Below are 18,868 nucleotides of genomic sequence, written 5' to 3' on the forward strand. Positions count from 1 at the left end.
TCTGGAGGGACCGGGAGCGGTGTCGGTGCGGGGGCGGCCCTCCCCTCGCCGCTCCAGGGCCTCCCGGAGGCTCAGGTTACTGACGAGGCGGGGATCCGGGATCGTCGGGCGAACAGGGACTAACGAACGGGGGCGAAAGGGAGGGGCTCGGATCCGCCCCCTCCCCACGCTTAGGGGGAGGGCCAGCGCCCCGCCGGGCATCGCCACCCCCCCTCCCCGCGCCGCGCCGCCCCGCGCGGTCCTCGGCCCCGCCCCCTCCCTCCTCCCCCCCTCCCCTCCTTCCCGATCCCTCCCCTCCTCCACGGGTCCCTCCTCCCCTCCCTCCTCCCTCCGGAGTCCCTCCTCCACGGGTCCCTCCTCCCCCTCCCTCCTCCCCGGGTCCCTCCTTCCCGATCCCTCCCCCCCTTCTCCACGGGTCCCTCCTCCCCCTCCCTCCTCTTCTCCCTCCGGAGTCCCTCCTCCACGGGTCCCTCCTCCCCCTCCCTCCTCCCCTCCCTCCGCAGTCCCTCCTTCCCGGGTCCCTCCTCCCGGATCCCTCCTTCCCGAACCTCTCCCCTTCCTCTCTCCTCCTCCGACACTCCCTCCTCCGGCTCACTCCGGCGCCGCTAAGTTTCTTCGCCGGCGATCGCGCCGCGCCGGGGCCGGGCCAGAGCGGCGCCCCTGCCCTGTCCCCGCAGCGCGGCCCGGCCCCCGGCCCCCGGAGCCATGCTGTGCGGCCGCTGGAGGAGCCGCCGGCGCCGGGCGCCCCCGCTGCCCGCCCAGAGCTCCGCGTCGGTCGGGTCGGCGCCCCCGGCCGCTCCCCAGGACGGCGGCGCCCGGAGGCCCGGGCTGCGGGCGCTGAAGAAGATGGGTCAGTGCGGGGCCGGGCGGGGGCGCGGCGGGGCCGGGAGGGGGCCGGGCTGTGTTCTGTGTGCGGGGCCTCTGGGGACCGGGGGTGCTGGGTGGGCTTCCCGGCCGCGGGAGAGCGTGGGGAGGTGTGGGTGCCAGCACCGGCCCGGCCTGGGGTCGCACCTGCGGTCACCGAGGTCCCGGCCGCGCTGGGCGCCCAGGACGGTCTGTTTCCCACCAGGAGGCGCCCGCGGGGCGCGCTGCCGGGGAGTTTGGGGAGGGGTGTGGATGGAGGGGGTCCCTACGATCCGGAGAGTGGAGTGGGAGACAAACTTGGGGCGTCCTTCACCCACCTTTCCAACACCCGTGCCTTTAGGGCACCCGGCTCTTGGCAGCCCTTGGCAGGTGTGAGAGCTGTGGAGACGCCGGCCTCCGGCGAGCCCCCCCGCCAGCAGCCCCTCTCCCCGGGTGCAGCAGCAATAGGACTCCGGTGGGACTGTCTACTGGTGTTCAGTGTCAGAAAGCCAGATTCCCGCCTCGGATTTGGGGACATCCCTGGGGGAAGGGATGTCACTGTGACTTCTAAACATCTGAGAGACAGGCAGCCGGGTAGTGACGTGTGTGGTGTCACTCAGTCTTCACCTGCTGACAGGCAGATGGTGCACCCCCCATTTCACAGGTTGGGGAAGTCCAGGCATTTTCTGTGACCACACAGGTGGTAACAGGGCAAAGGTCGGCATGCATGCTGTGCTTCACCACACTGCCACCCGGACCCTCAGGCAAAGTAGGAGGGGCCATATGTATGGAAGAACCTTGTAAAATGGGAAGTACGCGGAACTGGTGCATCTTCGGAACCGCTGTTAGTAGGACGGTTAGTGACGGAGCCGTCGGCTGTGGGGCTGAGGGAACAGAAGGCCAGGGCTGCCCAGGAGACCTGGGTGCATCTTGGAGCAGAATTCCGGGTGCCAGTGGCCAGCCTTGCTTTCTCTTTGCCGCTGTTCTCTGCCCCCCTTGTTCTCACCTCTACCTCTGCTCGTTGACCTGGATTTTCTGGGGACTATGTTCTGAGTAACATGCCTGGATCCTCCTCAGGCAGACACAAAACATGATCTCTGCCTCACTCCATCAATCATGCATGCAGTCAGCCAACATTCACCGAGGGCCTGCCCTGTGCTGTGTCCTGGGAATCCGGCAGCGCACAGGACAGGCACCGTCCGGGCCCTCAGAGAGTGGAGCATGGGGAGGGAGGTCAGACGTGAAGCACAGAAGCAGGAATAGAAGGGGAGGGGACAGATGAGATGCTGGGCAGCCAGGGAGGGCCAGGGACTCAGTGAGGCCCAAGGGGAGAGGGAGGCAGGCCAGGTTTAGGCCCCTCCGGACAGAGTTAGGAACTTTCTCGGGAGGGTGGGTTGGATGAGGGCGGGGGTGAAACAGGGAGACTCATAGGAGGGAGCTGAGGGGTCGCTTGGGCAGACAGACTTGGGCTGGGGTAGTAGAGATGGATTCCAGAACCTCCTAAGGGCCGTGATGGGCAAACTGCGGCTCGCGAGCCACATGCGGCTCTTTGGCCCCTCGAGTGTGGCTCTTCCACAAAATACCACGGCCTGGGCGAGTCTATTTTGAAGAAGAGGCGTTAGAAGAAGTTTAAGTTTAAAAAATGTGTCTCTCAAAAGAAATGTCAATCGTTGTCCTGTTGATTTTTGGCTCTGTGGACGGATGAGTTTGCCGACCACTGTCCTGGGGTGTAGACGGGGCTGGACTCCGCAGTCGGTGAGATTGGAAAGTGGTCCCTGGTGGGTGACAGTGTCATTCTCTGGGCTAAGGCGCTGTGATGGTTTGGGGAGGGGGGGCGCTGTGGGAGTTGAGGTGGCCCTGAGACAGCAGAGGAGCCAGCCACCCTCAGGGGTCTGGCTGCGGTGGGGAGCAGAGGCGGTGCCCGCACTCCTGTCTGCCTCTGCATTCCGCACACGTTTGCTCAGCCCGGTCTGTGTGCGGGCGAGGGCTCTGGAGACGAATCACCCCGAGTCTTACCCTCAGGGGGCGCACAGGTCGGGGGCAGGCACTGTGGACAGATAATTGCGGCTGAGCCCGGGCTGAGTAAGGCTGCCCGGCACCCTGTCACAGTGACACAGTCAGGAGCCTGTGGGTGTCAGAATGTCATCTGGCTGCCCTTCCTCTGCCCACTGCCTGTCCTGCTGAGCCACCGCGAGGGGAATGTCCAGTGTGTGGGGACTGCCCCCTGCCCAGGCCTCAGAGTCCAGGGACAGGCTGGAGAGAAACCCAGGTCACGGGGTCTAGCCCCTCAGGCTGTCAGCACCCGCAGGGTCGTCCTGAGACGGCCTTCTAGGCCTTGGCCACACCCCTTATGTTAACACAGAACAGGTTTATTTTAGATCAGGTCAAGAGAGAGAGAGAGAGAGAGAGACTAGAGCTGGGAGTGGCTCAGAAGTCACAGGCTCAGAGGGGCCCAAGGAAAAGAAAGGGCCTTTAGGACCCAGGCCGGGGAGGGGGACCGGGCGAGGGAGCGGAGAGAGGAGAGAGGAGCAGCTGCCCACGCTGAATGGGAGCCATTTGTGAAGCCCGGGGTCTCTCCTGTCCCTGCCCCAGGAGGCTGCTGGCTTGGCCTGCCCCCAGGAAGCCAGGGAATAGGTGAGGAGTGAGGGGGGAGCCCAGTGAGCACCTGATGGGCTGAGCCTGCATCAGCCCAGATCCTCCTTAATCCCCGGAGCTGCTGAGAGCGAGGTGCGCTGTCCTGCTGTCCTCATTCCAGACAGAAGCTCTGGCGGAAGGGGGTGAAGTCACCGGCCCAGGGCCACCCTGACGGCTGCCAAAGGCTGGTTTCTAATGATGGATCTTGATTGCCAGAATGAATGAATGCTAATGAACACCTTGATGACACTATTTCGCATAGCTCGCTGAATGCTCACAATCATATGAGGCTGACGATACTATGAGCCTCAGCGTGTACATGAAGAAACTGAGGTTCAGGAGTTTCACAGCCGGGAAGGAGCTGAGTGAGGACAGGCAACCTGGCTCAGAGCCCGAGCGCAGAGCACAGCGAAGGAGTGACTTTCGCTCGGGAGGGCCTTTCCCTCCCAGGGGTCCTGCCAGTTTCCAAGGGTGCCCTCACAAGCTCGCCAAATAGCATACTGGATGCCGGTGAAATGTGAATTCCATGGAAACAACAAGAGGTATTTCAGTATCAGTTGGCCCGAATTAATTGTATATTTGAATTTCAAGTTTAACTGGGCATCCTGAATTTTACCGGACAGCCCTGTCTCCCCGGAGCCCCTGTCTGACTCTGTGCCTTTAACGCTCCACCCTGTCCCCAATCCGCCCAGTGAGCAGGGCACTGAGTGGGCAGAAGCCTGCTCCCTGCCCTCCTCAGCCTGCACACACCACCAGGTGCCACAGGGCGAGAGGGCTCCGCGGATGGCCTGCCCGGGATGTCCCCTGCATGGTGAGTGGGGCTGCCCTGGGTGAGGGTCTTCAGCGCGGCCCCCAGTGCGGGCAGGTGCCTGGCCTGGTGGTGGGGAGGGGAGGGCAGCCCTCCTGGCTAAGCAGGAGCATGCCAGGCAGGCCGGGTGAGCTGGCTGCTATGCCTTGTGCCCCCCTCTTCCCCTTCTTCAGCTCGGGGGAGTGGCGTCCCACAACCTCTGCCCTTGCACAGGCTTCATGGCTGCTCGGGCCCTGCCAGGAAGGGTGCCACCACCCTCACTCACCGGGTCCCGCCCCGGGCCCGGGAAGCACCCCTGCCTTTCCTGGCTTTGTGGATTCTCCAGGGAATGTTCTGGACTCTGCTCTGGGCTCTGCTGGCTCTAGCCCTGGGTGGCAGCCGGTGGGGACAAGGGGCACATGTTTGGACGTTGGGGTGCTGGGGGGCTGCCTGCTGGCTGGAGGATCCAGGTGGGAAGGTGTTTGGGAACCTGGCCAGCTGTGCGTCCCCTCCCAGAGCCTCCTGAGCCAGCCACCAGGACCAGCTGCCCTCCGCCCCTCCCCCATTGGCATGGCGCTGCTGCTGTCACTGTTCCTGCATGTCTCACATTCCTCTGGAGCCCCATGTGCCCCTCCTGAGTGCCCTGGCGTACACACACACACACATAAACACACACACGCACATACACGCACACACACACACACACGTTGTCTATTTTCCTTCCCAAGCTGATTCACCTTCCACCCTCCCCCAAACCCCAATCAACCCCTTCCCCCACACACACCAGTGCATACACCCTGTGTGTACACACCATCTACACACCTACACACACCCTCACTGGAGACCTAGCACTCCTGTCACACACCCTGTCTCTGCGTCTTACCCTTCTGTCTGCACACCCGTGACCACTCGCTTATCTGTGACTCTGTCAACGGCCACCTGGGTCCTTCCCGCCTTTTGGCTGCTGTCTGTCCTCGTTTTCACTGCTATCGGTTCATGATTAGTCCCCTACCTGCTCAGTCGAGGGAGCCACGGTGCTGCCCAGCCCAGCGTGCAGGCAGAGAGGATAGAGAGAGAACCACCCAAACTGCAGAAGGCAGGCAGCCTGTGCACCTGCTCCGAGCAGGTAGGAATGTGGTGGTGTAACATCTGTAGGTTGAGGCTTAGCCGCACCTGTAAGTGCTTACTGGGACCGGACAGAGAGCCAGGCTCCTCCCAGCATCTCTGCCCGGGGCCTGGGGACTCCTCCTGATCTCACCCCTTTCCTTCTGTTGGTCCTGCCTCTCCTGCCTGACACCCCAGAACCCTCACTATCCCGCAGGTCAGCAAAGGGGAAACAGAGGCACCCACCCAAGGACTCAGCCCCGGCCCAGCCTGGCTCTGACCCCTCATTCTTTTTGGCTTTTCCACTGGGTGTGTGGTTGGGGGGTAGTGTGACCCAGGGACTAGTACCAGTTGGGTGGACAGGCTGGAACTGGTTCGTGGGGAGCTGGGGATGAGAGCCAGGAACAGGGGCCCCCTCAGCATGGGGATCTGTCCCACTGGGAGGCTGGTCAAGAGTCCAGGCTGGCTGTCCCCATGTCCTGTTGGCAGAAGGCTGAACAAAGCAGGCCCTGCGTGACTCACCTCCATTTCCGGCATTACTTAGTCATTTGCTGTCCCCTCCTCCCCGCACCCCCACCCCTAGCTGTGGACTGGGCATCAGAGGGCCGGCCGGATCAGGGGGTGGCCGCAGCTGCGGAGTCTGGGAGTGGTGGCAATGCAGGGCCTTTTGCCCCCAGCGGAGCAGGGGGAGGAGGGGCAGACTCAGTTGTGGGGCCCTGCAGGTTCCCTGACTGTCCTGTCCTATCCCGTTGCTTCTCAGGATGAGAGAATTCACAGGTTGCCCAGATGTGGGGATAGGGTGTCTGAGGGTCTGGTGAGTCTCTTGGCCTGGCACATGCTACCTTCCACCTCTCCTCCAGGCGAGGGGCACTGTCTAAACCCTGAGAAACACCGTGGAGCCATGAGGGCCAAGGGATGGCAGACTTCTCCTCCTGCCCCTGACGCAGCCCCTGATTCTCAGTCACAGGTGCCCTCAGAGTCACAGGGTGGGTTTTTAAATGCACAGATGCCTGGGCTCCAGCCTACACCTGCTCGTTGAGAATCTCTGGGCCGTGGGTTTTGCAGCCTCCCGCAGGTGGTACCGATGCTCAGCCAGGACTGGGAAACCCAGCCCCACAGGCCTCCGCTCTGAACTCGGGATGGAAGAGGCAGGGCTGGAGGCAGAGCTGTCTGTCCATCTGCCGCCCCTTTCAGAAACTGCCTGCAGATCTGGCTCTGGGACAAGCACCGAGGTTAGGAGGCTGGTCTCCTCCCTGCCCCTGGGTTTATTAAAGTCCACCGGAATGACAACATAGGTGGGATGTTTGTTTGCTTTAACTAAAGTGAAAAGTGCTGGGGGTGGTCAGGGCGGGAGAACTCCCATTGGAGGGCAGGTTCTGGAAGACTTTCCAGAGGAGGTCAGTAGGACCTTGCAGGGTTCGGGAAGGAGGAAGAGGAAGGAGGAGGATCGCACAGAGGCTCCAAGAGAGAGAGAGAGGAGAGCCCAGAGATTTAGACTCGATTCCTGAGGTCAGCGTTTGCTGGTGGGCAGGCAGGGGCCTCGGGGCCACAACGCCCACAGCCAGACCCGGCGTGGGGGCTTGTTAAATAAAAAAGGGGGAGAGAAGCCCACAGTCCTGCTTCCTTTGGCCCACAACGTAGTGTTTTGGGGGTTTTGTTTGTTTGATTTCGTTGCCAACATTGAAAAATCTGGAGGATTCACATCCAAATCCGGATTCGGGCTCTGGAAACTGGGCTCCCGTCCACCGCGGGCCGTCCTCCTTCCCACAGGGCGGGCCCTGCGGCCTGTCCAGCTCGCAGCCCTGCTATTGTCCCGCTCACACACCTCTGGTTCTGACCCCCGTGGAGGCAAAGCCAAGCAGGGTGTGGCTCCACACACACACACTCACACACACACACACCCCGTTCTTGTTAGCAGGTACTTCTGAGACTTCCGTTTTATGCATGGAGACCATGAGGCTTAGAGCTGGGGTAGAAGAAATGTGTGAAGTTTCCTTTAGTTAAAACAGATTGAATATAGAATAAACAAGTGAATTCTGCTCTCACCCACTTCCTGTGCCCAGCCAGGTATTGGTGGGGGCTGAGGAAGGAGGAGGAGAATGGGAGCCGAGAGGTTCAGTTCCTAGCCAAGGGCAAATATTTCCACCACTTCCTCGGAACTCCGGCCAGTGGAAAACAAAAAGGAAAGGAAGAATTCTGGCCGGTGGCTGAAGGTTGTTTCCTCGTGTGCTAAAGTGAGAGCAGGGTCGGGGGAGTGTGCAGGAGGTGCTTTGACGCATGTTGTTTTAATGAAACGGACAGCCAAGGGCTGCCTGTCACTCCTTGAGCCAGTTCAGCAGGGACAGGGTTCAATCACGTAGGAGCGTTTATTACTATACTGCGGCAGTATGGGAGAGCAGCAGGTCATCCACAAACATGGCTCTGCAGCTCCTCCCGTACGCCAGAAGTTTCTGTTGGGTGGGAGGACAAAGATTACAAGGGGAAGCAGGGATTACAGGCACGGGGAAGTCAGCTACAACCTGGGGTGGGACTCCATTGTTTGGGTAACAAGGTTGTTAACCTGGGCCTGATAACAGGCAGTAATGATAACAGGCAGACTCCATTCCAAGGTTGACTCCCAAGTTCTGGGTGGGGTGGGGGTTAGGGGGAGGGCATGCGGCCATGGTACAACTCCCAGCCTGGTTACAATGTCCTTTAACCAGAACAGGGCAATCTCGGTGAACAGGGCGTGATTACCATTTCCCACCACCATAGCTGGTACCCAGGATTCTGTTTCTGCCCCTAATACCTATAGGGAAGGTGGACACTAACAGGAGAGGACCTGGGGCTGAGGGGTGACACGGGGGTGTCACAGTGGCTGGGCAAATGCCGAATATCCCAGGAGACGTGTTTCCAGCTGGGCCCCCAGAGCTCACATGAGATGCCTGGGGATCAGCCTCTGGTTAGCCAGGGCGGGTCAGTGACCCTGAAGCCAGGGTGGCCTCTGCGGGCCTCGCTTGTCTTTGAAAGCAGAGGTGAGGAGCTTGGGCTGCAGCCAGAGAGATTTAGGTTAGATAGAGAGACGACTTTCTGGATGGCCAGGGTTTCAAGTTCGGGAAAAGGCTGTAGGTGGCAGGTTCTGGACTCGGAGGCTGGAGGGGCTGTTGGAGGGGAGGGGCCGGAAAGGGACAGTGCGGCCTGAGTCCCTCTCCCGCCCGAAGGGCTGTTCTGCTCCTGAGACTACTGCTTGGCGGGGAGGAAGGGCCTGCTCCTGGCACAGCTCGCAGGGGGCCCGGGTGGGGCACCCGAGCCTCAGGCCCAGCCCAGGCCTCCTGCCGCGCAGAGAGGCTGTGTGGGCTTGCAGGGGCTCAGAGGGGCGGCCCGGGCTCCGGCCGGGAGAGGGAGGAAGGAGGCCCCGGCTCCGGCTGGGAGAGGGAGGAAGGGGGTCCTGGTAGGACAGGCTCTGAGCACCCGGCCTCCCTCCCCGCTGCAGGCCTGACGGAGGATGAGGACGTGCGCGCCATGCTGCGAGGCTCCCGGCTCTGCAAGATCCGCTCGCGCACGTGGCAGAAGGAGCGGCTGTACCGGCTGCAGGAGGACGGCCTGACCGTGTGGTTCCAGCGGCGCTTCCCGCACGCGCCGTCGCAGCACATCTGTGAGTTGGGCGGACGGACGAACGGGCGGATGGACGGGCGGACAGACGGACGGGGCAGACCGGGGCCGGGCAGTCCCGCGCCCTGACCGCCGTGCCCCCCGCAGTCTTCGTGCAGCACATCGAGGCGGTGCGCGAGGGCCACCAGTCGGAGGGCCTGCGCCGCTTCGGGGGCGCCTTCGCGCCGGCGCGCTGCCTCACCATCGCCTTCAAGGGCCGCAGGAAGAACCTGGACCTGGCGGCGCCCACGGCCGAGGAGGCGCAGCGCTGGGTGCGCGGCCTGGCCAAGCTGCGCGCGCGCCTGGAGGCCATGAGCCAGCGCGAGCGCCTGGACCAATATCCTGCCCGGGGCTGGGGGGGTGGGGGTGGAGGGAGGTGGCCCTGTCCTTCCGGGGTCCACAGTCTGAACCTGAACCCCTAGCCTAAGGTGACCAGACTTCCCTATTTTTAACAGGGGACAAATTGTTAAAAATCGGGAAGTCTGGTCACCTTACCCTAGCGCCTTGTCTTAAAAACTGAGGGTGGGACATGGCCTCTTGGCTCTGGGGAGCTCAGTCCCAGGGAGGACAGCTCGCTGCTATGCTCAGGGAGCCCACTGGCCACTGGGGGACCCTGGGGAGCCCCCAGGCCAGGTGATGGTGACAGACCTGCCCGCGGGGGGTGGTGCCCAGCCTGTTGCTGTATTTCCTGAGCGCCCACACCTGGATCCACTCCTACCTGCACCGGGCGGACTCCAACCAGGACAGCAAGATGAGCTTCAAGGAGATCAAGAGCCTGCTCAGAATGGTCAACGTGGACATGAACGACATGTACGCCTACCGCCTCTTCAAGGTGGGCCCCTCCACCTCGGGCCTCAGCTCCCTGACCCCCGGCCAGTACAGCCGTCCGTTCTCTTCCCACCCCACTCTGGGGCCATCGGGCCTCTGGCTGCAGAAAGGCCACACCTGGGTCTCCTCACCTTCCTACCCCGAGGCTGTGGGCCCGGATGGGAGTGCTGGCCTCGGGCTTCCCTCCTCCCCCTCAGGCCCACCCCAGGGTAGGGAGGACTGGGCCTTCCCACCATCCCAAGGGAGCGGCCGAGCCGTGGATTTCATTTCTTTAAAATTGGAGCCCTTGGCCCAGGTGAGCTGGGTGGTGTGCACACAGGAGCCAAGGGAGGCGTCGGCGCTCGGGCACACGGGCACGCCCTCCTCCACTGAGGCCCGTGCGGCACCGCCACACCTGGGGGAGCAGACAGGCGCTCAGGGTCCGGCTCTGCATCCATGGCCCGTCAGAGCCCGCGGCAGGCCCTGTGTGGATGCCGGCCAAGTGTCCAGCCACCACGGCACCTGTGCCCCGGCCGACAGCTCCCTGTGGATCCCCAGCTCTTTGCTGCTCACCGGCCACGGGTGTGAACGTGGGAATCTGAGGACGGTAACGAATGCGGGGGATGGTAGCACCGGAGCCCATTCCTGCCCCGGGGACACTGGTTTCCTCCCACATCTTTTACTTACTTACCTTATTTTTATTTAAAGAAATATATTTTATTGATTTTTCACAGAGAGGAAGAGAGAGGGAGAGAGACTCAGAAACCTCGATGAGAGAGAAACATCGACCAGCTGCCTCCTGCACACCCCGTACTGGGGATGTGCCCGCAACCAAGGTACATGCCCTTGACCGGAATCGAACCTGCGACCCTTCAGTCTGCAGGCCAACGCTCTATCCACAGAGCCAAACCGGTTTCGGCTCTTTTACCTTTTTTTTTTTTTTTTTAAATATATATTTTTATTGATTTCAAAGAGGAAGGGAGAGAAATAGAAACATCAATGATGAGACTCATTGATCGCCTGCCTCCTGCACGCCCCCTAGTGGGGATTGAGCCCTCAACTTTGCAGATTGAGTCTGCAACGGGGGCATGTGCCCTGAACTTAGACCTCCTGGCTCATAGGTCGAACCTCCACCTCTGAGCCACCCAACAGGCCCCTCCCACATCCTGATTCTTAGGGCGGGGCATGGCCCAGAGTGACAGGCCCTGAACGGAGAGATCTCCCTGAGCACCCGCCCTAGGCCGCCAGCTGGGTGCCCTTGAGCGCGGCTGGAGCCTCCCTGGCTCTGCTCCTCTGCCTGTGAACGGGGACGTTTGCTTTGGTGGATGGTGGGGTGCTATTGTGGGCCAGCTTCCCAGGCGTCCCCTCCTCTGAGTTCCTCCCTCCGCCTTCCAGGAGTGTGACCACTCCAACAACGAGCGGCTGGAGGGGACGGAGATCGAGGAGTTTCTGCGGCGGCTGCTGAAGCGCCCGGAGCTGGAGGAGATCTTCCATCGGTACTCGGGCGAGGACCGCGTGCTGAGCGCCCCTGAGCTGCTGGAGTTCCTGGAGGACCAGGGCGAGGCCAGCGCCACGCTGGCCCACGCCCAGCAGCTCATCCAGACCTATGAGCTCAACGAGACAGGTGGGTCTGAGAGGGGCCGTGGTGTCGGATAGATCTGGGTCCCCAGATACGCGGGCTCTGCCGTCACTGGCTGTGGGGGCCATCCTGAGTGGGTTATCTCGCCACTTCCAGGCTCAGCTGCCACACCGGTAAAGTGACAGAGTAATGCACCTTCCTCACAGGGTTTGGCCGAAGATGAAATGGCAAATGGCTTGACTTTGTAGAGCCCAGTCAGTAGCTCATCAGTACTGAGTGGCGTGAGCTTTGGGAGCATTTGGGGCTGCTCGGGGGGTCCCCTATGTGGCCTGATGCGTCTTCTGCCCCTCCCTGCAGCCAAGCAGCACGAGCTGATGACCCTGGACGGCTTCATGATGTACCTGTTGTCACCAGAGGGGGATGCCCTGAACCCGGCCCACACGTGCACGTTCCAGGACATGGACCAGCCCCTCGCCCACTATTTTATCTCCTCCTCCCACAACACCTATCTCACCGACTCCCAGATCGGGGGGCTCAGCAGCACCGAGGCCTACGTCAGGTACCTGGTGGAGGGCGGGTGGCGGGGAACACTCTGGGAGCCCCGTGTGGTGGGGAAATGGGGCTCAGCTCCCACGGGGGCTTCCCGGGCCCCCCGTCTGTTCCTCTGATCTGTGCCACCCCCGTGACACCCGCCTGTCTGTGGACAGAGCCTTCGCCCAGGGGTGCCGCTGTGTGGAGCTGGACTGCTGGGAGGGGCCCGGCGGCGAGCCCGTCATCTACCACGGCCACACGCTCACCTCCAAGATCCTCTTCCGAGACGTGGTCCAGGCGGTGCGGGACCACGCCTTCACGGTGAGCCTGCCCCCCTCCTCCCGGAAGAACCCCACCCAGCACAGCTGGCTGGGGGTGGGATAAAGCTGAGGAGGGGCTACCTTCTCCCGCCCTCCTATTTGGTAAACGTATTAACAAGGTGACCAGACGTCCCGCTTTTTAGCGCGGGACAAATTGTTAAAAGCGGGACGTCTGGTCACCTTACGTATTACAAGCTCAGAATTTCCAGAAGAAAACTTTGCGGGAGGGAAGGACGTTTTAATTACTGTTGCCAAAGAGTAAGCCATAAAGAGGGCGAGAGAAGCTAGGCATACTATGGTGTCTCCGTAAAACTGCCATTTCAGTCAAGCTACACAAATCTTACCACCTACACATGAAGAAGGGCGAGGGGGAGCTTGCACACTAATGACATGGTCAACGTCACTAACATCTAAAGAGCTTTTATGAAAGAAAACCGATCCTGCAGCTGCCCTCAGCCTCCCAGACAGTCCATCCCTTCCCGAGGCCCCAGGCCTGACCTCTGTCCCTCCATGGACAGGCTGGCCCCGCCCAGCGTGCGTCCCACATCCCACCGCCTCGGTCTCCCCCACCCCGGTGGGCTGGTCTCCCCTGCCCCCGGTTCGGCCTGCCTGTCCCGCAGGAGCTGGGGCTGCACGTGGTGGGGGTTCTGGTTGGGATGGGAGGAGGGAGGAAGGGGTGAGTGACTGAGCTGTTGCCTCTCCCTCTACAGCTGTCCCCATACCCTGTCATCCTGTCCCTCGAGAACCACTGTGGGCTGGAACAGCAGGCTGTCATGGCCTGCCACCTCCGCACCATCCTGGGGGACATGCTGGTGACACAGCCCCTGGACTCCCAGAACCCGGAAGAGCTGCCCTCCCCCGAGGTGAGGCGCCCAGAGCGTCAGCGTCCGTGGGGGAAGGGTCCACCCCTGCTCACGCCACTTCCCTGTTCAGGACCCCTCGCCTCTCTCTGCCTTAACCTTCCCCTGCTCCTGCCTGCTGCCACCTGCCACCCGGCGGTCTTACCAGCCTCCTGCTGTCCGTGTCTGACCAGACCCACCCCACCCTCCCTCCTGGCATTGCTAGCCCTGCGGACCTGGCCCTGCTCTCCCTGCCCACAGTCCCTGTGAGCCCAGCCGTTCCCACCTTGACCTTGAAGGTCTTGGTTGACATTGCCTCCACCTGGAGCTCCCTTCCCAGCCGTCTGCGAGCCCAGTGCCACCTGCTTACAGTTCCGGTGCAGCTTCCCCTGCCTCTTCCTGGGCCTTAGAAACCGCCCAGCATTCCGGCCGGAGAGGCCCGTCTCCTTTCATTCCAAACCCCAGAGCACGCTATCTGCCCCCGCAGGACACGACTCTCTCCTGGCTCCTGGAGAGAACTCTCCTCCTCCCCATCCCAAATATGCGAAAAATGTTGACTCACCCTGGGGTGTGTGTAATTTGATCTTTTATTAGCATTTGAAAATAACATACATATCGTAAACAAAAACTGAACTGTACACAAGTGTATTCAATTGAAAATGTTTTTCCTACTGGGGCTCACCCGTGTCCTATGTCACACAAAGGAACCACCTTCAGCAGTTTCCCCGTCCATATATACCCTCCCCATAGCTATCTTCTCTCAGATGTTACCCCACAGGGTCCTGATTCCTGGTCTGCACTGCTTCCAGGGGAGATCTTTTTTGGAGAGCAGCTTCTCTCAATCCCGAGCTACCTCCCTCATTTTAACGGCTGCCTGTAGGATTCTGATGTTTGGAGGGACCTCGTTGGCCAATCCCCTGTTGATAACCTCTTGGCTTGCTTCCTCTGTTTGTTTTTCTATTAGAATCCACTCATCTTTGTGTGTCTTTTCCTTCTCATCACCCCGGCCAGACCCTCACCCTGTGGTGGTTGGATGACTAACCGCTGACACAGGAGTGAGGGACTTAACCCTCCTGTCCTGGTCTCTGCAGCAGCTGAAGGGCCGGGTCCTGGTGAAGGGGAAGAAGCTGCCAGCTGCTCGGAATGAGGATGGTCGAATCTTGTCAGACCGGGAGGAGGATGAGGACGAGGAGGAGGAAGAAGAGAGGGTGGAGGCGGAGCAGAAGCGGCAGGTGAGTGGGGCGGCCTGGGCAGGGGGCGAAGGGAGGGAAGGGAGGAGCTGTGGCTGTGGCTAGAGGAACCCTCTGAGGCTCATCTCCCACCCAGGCCAAGCAGATCGCCCCGGAACTGTCGGCCCTGGCCGTGTACTGCTGTGCCACGCGCCTGCAGACCCTGCGCCCCGCCCCCGCCCCACCCCAGCCCTTCCAGGTCAGCTCCCTCAGCGAGCGCAAGGCCAAGAAGCTCATTCGAGAGGCAGGTAGGAGCCAGGATAGCTGGCACCTGGGGCAGAAGGCCAGTGGGGGCCTGCAGGATCCCGGGGGAGCATCCTGAAGTTGGTCTGGAAAGGAGATTGAGGGATCCAGGCCCGGCATGCAGGGAGAGGGCCCAGGGAGGAAGGGGCTGTGGTCGCCCTCACTGGGCGCACAGCCTCGAGATGGGCCGGACGGAGCCGGGTAATTATGATGCAGGTGATCAGCTGGGCCGTGATTGAGGCTGGAGGAGCCCAGCACAAGGCGGTGAGGTCAGGGAGATTGCTGGACAGGTGAGGCCGGAGAAGACACGTGGGGGCCGGGTGAGGAGGCGGCAGCCAGGCACAAGGGCGGGTGTCCGGACAGGAGGAGCAGGTTGCACCGAGGCCTGGAGGCATGACCTCTAGGAAGGGTTCCAGGAAGCAGGTGTGGCTGGAGGGATGACAAACAGGATGTCAGCCTGGGGCCAGGTGTTCCAGGTGCTGGGCCAGGAATGTGGGGTTTGGGGCTGGGATGCAGTGCGGGCTGTGGGAGCGGTCCCTGCCCTCCCTGCACTTCAGCCACCTCCTCCTGAGGCTCCCACAGCCACTGTGTCAGAGAGGAGCCGCCGGGCAGGGGCAGTGGGAATGGACATCCAGCCTCTGTTCCCAGCCTGTCCCTGGAGTTGGGGTTACAGCTCCTGCCACCAGACGCTTGTCACATACCACCCACCTCCCCACAGGGAACAGCTTTGTCAGCCACAACACCCGGCAGCTGACCCGGGTCTACCCCCTGGGGCTGCGGATGAACTCGGCCAACTACAGCCCGCAGGAGATGTGGAACGCGGGCTGCCAGCTGGGTGAGTGGGCCGGGGGCTTGGTGAGGTGGCCTCTGGGCGTCATAGGCCCCAGCAGTGATGGGCCCACACAGCTGACCGGGTGGAAAACTGTGTTTTGTGATAATATTTATTAGAAACATCTGAGCAGAGTGAGGAAAAACAAATCAGGCTTGTTTATTCTTTTTTTAAAATGTATTTTATTGGTTTCAGAGAGGAAGGGAAAGAGAGACAGAAACATCAATGATGAGAGAGAATCTGATCAGCTGCCTCCTGCACACCCCACCCTGGGGATGGAGCCAGCAATCCAGGCATGAGCCCTGACAGGGAACCAAACCAGGGACCTCCCGGCTCCTAGGTCAACACTCAGCCGCTGAGCCACACTGGCCGGCTCATTTGTTCTGACAGTGTAAAAGTCTCACATTTTTTATGACGGTAGAAGTTAGAAATCTCCACCCCCACGGGCCCCCTTGACACACACCCCTGGCAATTCCATGCTGAGCCCGCCGAGGGGAGTGCGGTTTGGGGGGGGGGGGGGAGGGGTGTAGGTGTAGAAACCTCAGGGCTCTGCTCTGGCCCAGGCCTGGCCCTGCAGGTGGAGGCCTCTCTTAATTCGGCTGCCTCCTGCACGCCCCCACAGCCCCACCTTCCAGCCTCAAGAGATATCAGTGGTTGAGCGTCGACCTATGAACCAAGAGGTCACTCACGGATTGACTCCCAGTCAGCACATGCTGGATTTCAGGCCCGATCCCCAGTGTGGGGCGTGCAGGAGGCAGCCGATCAATGATTCTCTCTCATCATTGATGTTTCCCTCTCTCTTACCCTCTCCCTTCCTCTCTGAAATCAATTAAAAAAGAAAAAAAAAAGATGCAAGGTGACAACAGAGTCTAGATCACATTCCTTCCCACCAAGTCACGGTGGGTACAGAGCAGCACTACCCACATCTGGACCCTTAGTGAGGAGCTAGTCCTGTGCCTACAGGGCTGGGAGGGGGGGCGGGAGGCAGTGAGGCCCCTGACACCGAGGGTGGAGAGAGGGCCACTAAGAGCCCTGCTGACCCCGCTGTGTCCGCAGTGGCCCTGAACTTCCAGACGCCGGGCTACGAGATGGACCTCAATGCTGGGCGCTTCCTCATCAACGGGCAGTGCGGCTACATCCTGAAGCCGGCCTGCCTGCGGCAGCCTCACACAGACTTCGACCCCGAGAGCCCTGGGCCCCCCAGAACTACTCTCACCATCCAGGTCAGCAGCCTGGGCCACGTCCTGGGCTCAGAGCCGGCTGGTCCGAGGGCTCCGCCTGAAGCGGAGGGAGAGCCGAGGCCTGGGGACTGCGGGGCGGGCCGGGCTGAAGCTCTTCACCCCCCACAGGTGCTGACAGCACAGCAGCTGCCCAAGCTGAATGCTGAGAAGCCCAGCTCCATCGTGGACCCCCTGGTGCGTGTTGAGATCCACGGGGTGCCCATGGACTGTGCTCGAAAGGAGACCAACTACGTGCTGAACAACGGTGGGTGGGCCTGCTGGTGCGGGTGTGTGTGTGGAGGGGTGGGGTGGGGGAGGCAGAGTGCAGGGAGGTGCAGGGCAGAGGCCAGCTGGCTCCGACCACCATGCCTGTTTGTGCCCTAGGCTTCAACCCCCACTGGGGGCAGACCCTGCAGTTCCAGTTGCGGGCTCCAGAGCTGGTGCTGGTCCGGTTTGTGGTAGAAGATTATGACACCACGTCCCCCAATGACTTTGTGGGCCAGTTTACACTGCCTCTCAGCAGCCTGAAGCAAGGTGGGTGGGGATGGGACGGGAGAGAGGGTCCCTCGGCGCCTTCCTGAGGGAGGCCCGCGCGGGGCCCAGCCCCCCGAGACGGGATGTGGGCAGGGTGATGGGCAGCCAATCTGACGCCTGGCTGCCCTCCCCGCAGGGTACCGCCACATCCACCTGCTTTCCAAGGACGGGGCCTCGCTGTCACCAGCCACCATCTTCGTCCACATCCGAGTCCAGCACTCCCGAGGGCCCGACTGAGCCCTGCGGACACACTGCGCGCGGTGGTGAGACCTCTGGAGCGGAGGGCAGTGTGTGCCATCCAGCCTGGCGCGGAGGCCGCCTCAGTGCCTCCTGGAGAACAGGGGGTCATCTTTTCCCGGCGCCTGAGCTGGCCGAGGACTGTGGCCGGGCCACCTTCCATTGTGTTTATCAAGAGCGGGCCTGCTGCTGCCAGGAGGCCTGGGGAGCAGGACATGGGCCCTCAGCCTCTCCCGAAAGGAGTCCAGCCACAGCCGCACCCCACCAGGCACTGGCCGCCCCGACTCCCTCCGCGGGGTTTCCCGGCTCTTCTCCAGCTTTTGAGCCTGAGCTCCTTCCCTTGCTGAACAGGGAGAGCCGAGGCTGGAGCCCTGGGGACCGCGAAGTAGGTTTTTAGCTCGTTTCATAGAAGAGCCCCGAGCGGGCAGTAGAACAAGACTATTTTACAGAATAAAGCAGCAAGCTGCCTTTATCACCGCCACCGCAAGCATGAGGCCGAGGGGCCCATGTCCGGTGGGCTCTCCCCCAGCAGGGCCTGGTCTGTCTCACTGCCAGGGGGGCTGCGGGCGGGGACACCATCACAAGCTGCCCACCGGCCTCGGAGGGGCCCGGACCGGGGAGGCAGCTGGATAAGCTTCTGAGGGGCCTCAGAGAGACCCCCCCTTTCCAGGCTCAGCGGGGTTCAGGGCCTCTGTCTACTCAGTAGACAAATCGCAGACTTGGTGCTCACCTTCCACCAGCACCCAGACTTAGATGAAGGCTGGAGGCAGCGGCTGCTCCGGCGAGGCGGGTGTGCAGAGGCAGCAGGTGACAGAGGCCACAGCAAACCTGTCAGAAGGTGGCCTTCTAGGGTGAATGTGGAGCAAGGGCAGAGCTTGGGAGCAGTCCCTGGAGGCGGCTCAGGGGCCAGGGTCCCTGGGAAGGGTTGAGGAAGCAGCCAAGGGGGCCCAGAAGGAGCATGGGTCGGGGAGTGGGTGGAAAGCACAGGAAGAGAGCAGGGATGGGAAGGCCCCTCAGAAGCTGGCTCAGGGCGGTGGCCTGGTGACCTGTAGGGTTAAAAACACCCCCGGTGGCCCAGACCCCCCGCCCAGAAGGAAAGATGTGGCATCGGGCCGAGTGGCAGGGCAGTGCCTGCGCCCTCCATCAGAGGAGCCACTGCTGACCCAGACGAGGGGCCCAGCGGTCCCCGCTCCTCGGCCACGGCGCCTGGTGCTGGTGGCACAGGCCCAGCTGCTCCTCTTACAGGGAGCGAGGCTGGGTCAGTGCTGGCTCCTCGCTGGCGCCTGAGAGGACGGGAAGGCGCCAAGTCCGCCCTGAAAGGGGCAGTCTGCCATGAGTCTTCAAAAGCTGCCCAGAGCTGTGGGCAGCCTTTCCCGCGGGCGCTGCCGCTCGGGGGCACCTAGCCCAGCCGGGGCGGCCATCGGGTCCGCGGCCACCTGCTGTCCACAGCAAAACCAGGAGGGCGGGAGGTTTAATCAGCTGCTTCCTTTATTAGAAACAAG

At 61.8% G+C, this 18,868-nt stretch overlaps 1 protein-coding gene across 5 annotated transcripts; it reads left to right on the forward strand.

Moving 5' to 3' along the window:
- The first annotated feature begins 591 nt into the window (after positions 1 to 591).
- PLCD3 (phospholipase C delta 3) lies at positions 592 to 17,812 on the forward strand. 5 transcript variants are annotated; one of them, XM_036450631.2, is made up of 15 exons: positions 592 to 850; positions 8,841 to 9,002; positions 9,107 to 9,335; positions 9,701 to 9,830; positions 11,201 to 11,429; positions 11,742 to 11,943; positions 12,092 to 12,236; positions 12,946 to 13,098; positions 14,166 to 14,306; positions 14,401 to 14,551; positions 15,265 to 15,381; positions 16,432 to 16,598; positions 16,725 to 16,860; positions 16,980 to 17,129; positions 17,266 to 17,812. In XM_036450631.2, the coding sequence occupies exons 1-15, from the start codon at positions 706 to 708 to the stop codon at positions 17,364 to 17,366; spliced, it is 2,358 nt and encodes a 785-aa protein (XP_036306524.1). In that variant the 5' UTR covers positions 592 to 705; the 3' UTR covers positions 17,367 to 17,812. The 5 variants fall into 5 exon arrangements, with proteins under 5 accessions (XP_036306524.1, XP_045442142.1, XP_045442139.1 ...); XM_045586186.1 differs by lacking the exon at positions 592 to 850 and adding an exon at positions 4,052 to 4,288; XM_045586183.1 differs by lacking the exon at positions 592 to 850 and adding an exon at positions 6,255 to 6,354.
- The last annotated feature ends 1,056 nt before the right edge of the window (positions 17,813 to 18,868 follow it).

Source organism: Pipistrellus kuhlii, unplaced genomic scaffold, assembly GCF_014108245.1.
Source record: "Pipistrellus kuhlii isolate mPipKuh1 unplaced genomic scaffold, mPipKuh1.p scaffold_m20_p_22, whole genome shotgun sequence".
NCBI lineage: Eukaryota > Metazoa > Chordata > Mammalia > Chiroptera > Vespertilionidae > Pipistrellus > Pipistrellus kuhlii.